Here is a 912-nt window from a genome sequence, read left to right on the forward strand (position 1 = left end):
TGCGTCCATCGGGGAGGGTGATGGGCTTGCTGAGCTGCCGGGACACGCCAGGCACTGGCGGGTAAAGACGAAGGCTCTCCCTGATGCACATGGTGCTGTAGGTCATCTTGCCCAGGTCCTCCCTGCGGGGACAGAGGCAGCCTGAGCTACATTATCCCCCCACCACCCTGTGCCCCACAGCCATCAGCCCCCTGGACAGACCCCTTTGCATCAGATGGGGTGTACAGAGGGACCCAAAATGTCCAACCATGGGCTGCTGCAAGCTGGGGACCCCAAGGCACCTCCGAACAACCTTAATAACTGTGAACAAGCTCAAGTGCCAAATGACAGCGAAAGGTGAAAAGCTGCAGTTACAACGTCCTGTGGCAAGAAAACAGGAGAGAGCAAAGGGAAATGTTGGTGGCCCAGATCTTGGCATGGCATCCAGCATGTCCTCCTGGTCTGGGATGTTTTTTTCTTGTGTCTGCCCTGACAACAGGAGCCCTGAAGCCCTGAAGTGCAGGGTGGAAGATTTAGCTGAAGCAGGCAGCATCTGCTTCATCCTATGAAGTCCCCATGCATGCAGCAACCTTACAAATCAGCCTTTAGCATCCCACAGTGTGAGCCTTGAAGACATTGCTGACTTAGAAATAATGGTGATGGGGAAAAAAAGTTACCAGCAGAGGAAATGTGCAACCTTACCACTGAAGTGTTTCCCGGTCCCCCAGGATCCCCTGGATCTCCTCCCGGCACCGTGCCTGGTGCTCAGGGTGTGACGCCAGGCAGTACAAGAGCCAGGAGATGCCACTGGCTGTCGTGTCGTGGCCCTCAAACATGAACGTGTCCACCTCGGCACGCAGGTCCTCATCGGACAGTGCACCTCCATTCTCATCCTACCGGAGACCGGAGACACTTTCAGTGGCCCATATATTA

At 55.4% G+C, this 912-nt stretch overlaps 1 protein-coding gene across 1 annotated transcript in view; it reads right to left on the minus strand.

The window, feature by feature from the left end:
* Positions 1-866, minus strand: part of LOC104468685 (cytochrome P450 4B1-like) — a gene marked incomplete at its 5' end in the record, with an annotated part of 3,100 nt that extends 2,234 nt beyond the window's left edge. The window contains 2 exons of the mRNA XM_010082906.1: positions 4-122; positions 682-866. Coding sequence (XP_010081208.1) covers positions 4-122; positions 682-866 — 304 coding nt within the window. The remainder of the gene's footprint in view (positions 1-3; positions 123-681) is intronic.
* Between the last annotated feature and the right edge of the window lie 46 nt (positions 867-912).

This window comes from Pterocles gutturalis, unplaced genomic scaffold (genome assembly GCF_000699245.1).
Source record: "Pterocles gutturalis isolate BGI_N339 unplaced genomic scaffold, ASM69924v1 scaffold8870, whole genome shotgun sequence".
Taxonomy (NCBI): domain Eukaryota; kingdom Metazoa; phylum Chordata; class Aves; order Pterocliformes; family Pteroclidae; genus Pterocles; species Pterocles gutturalis.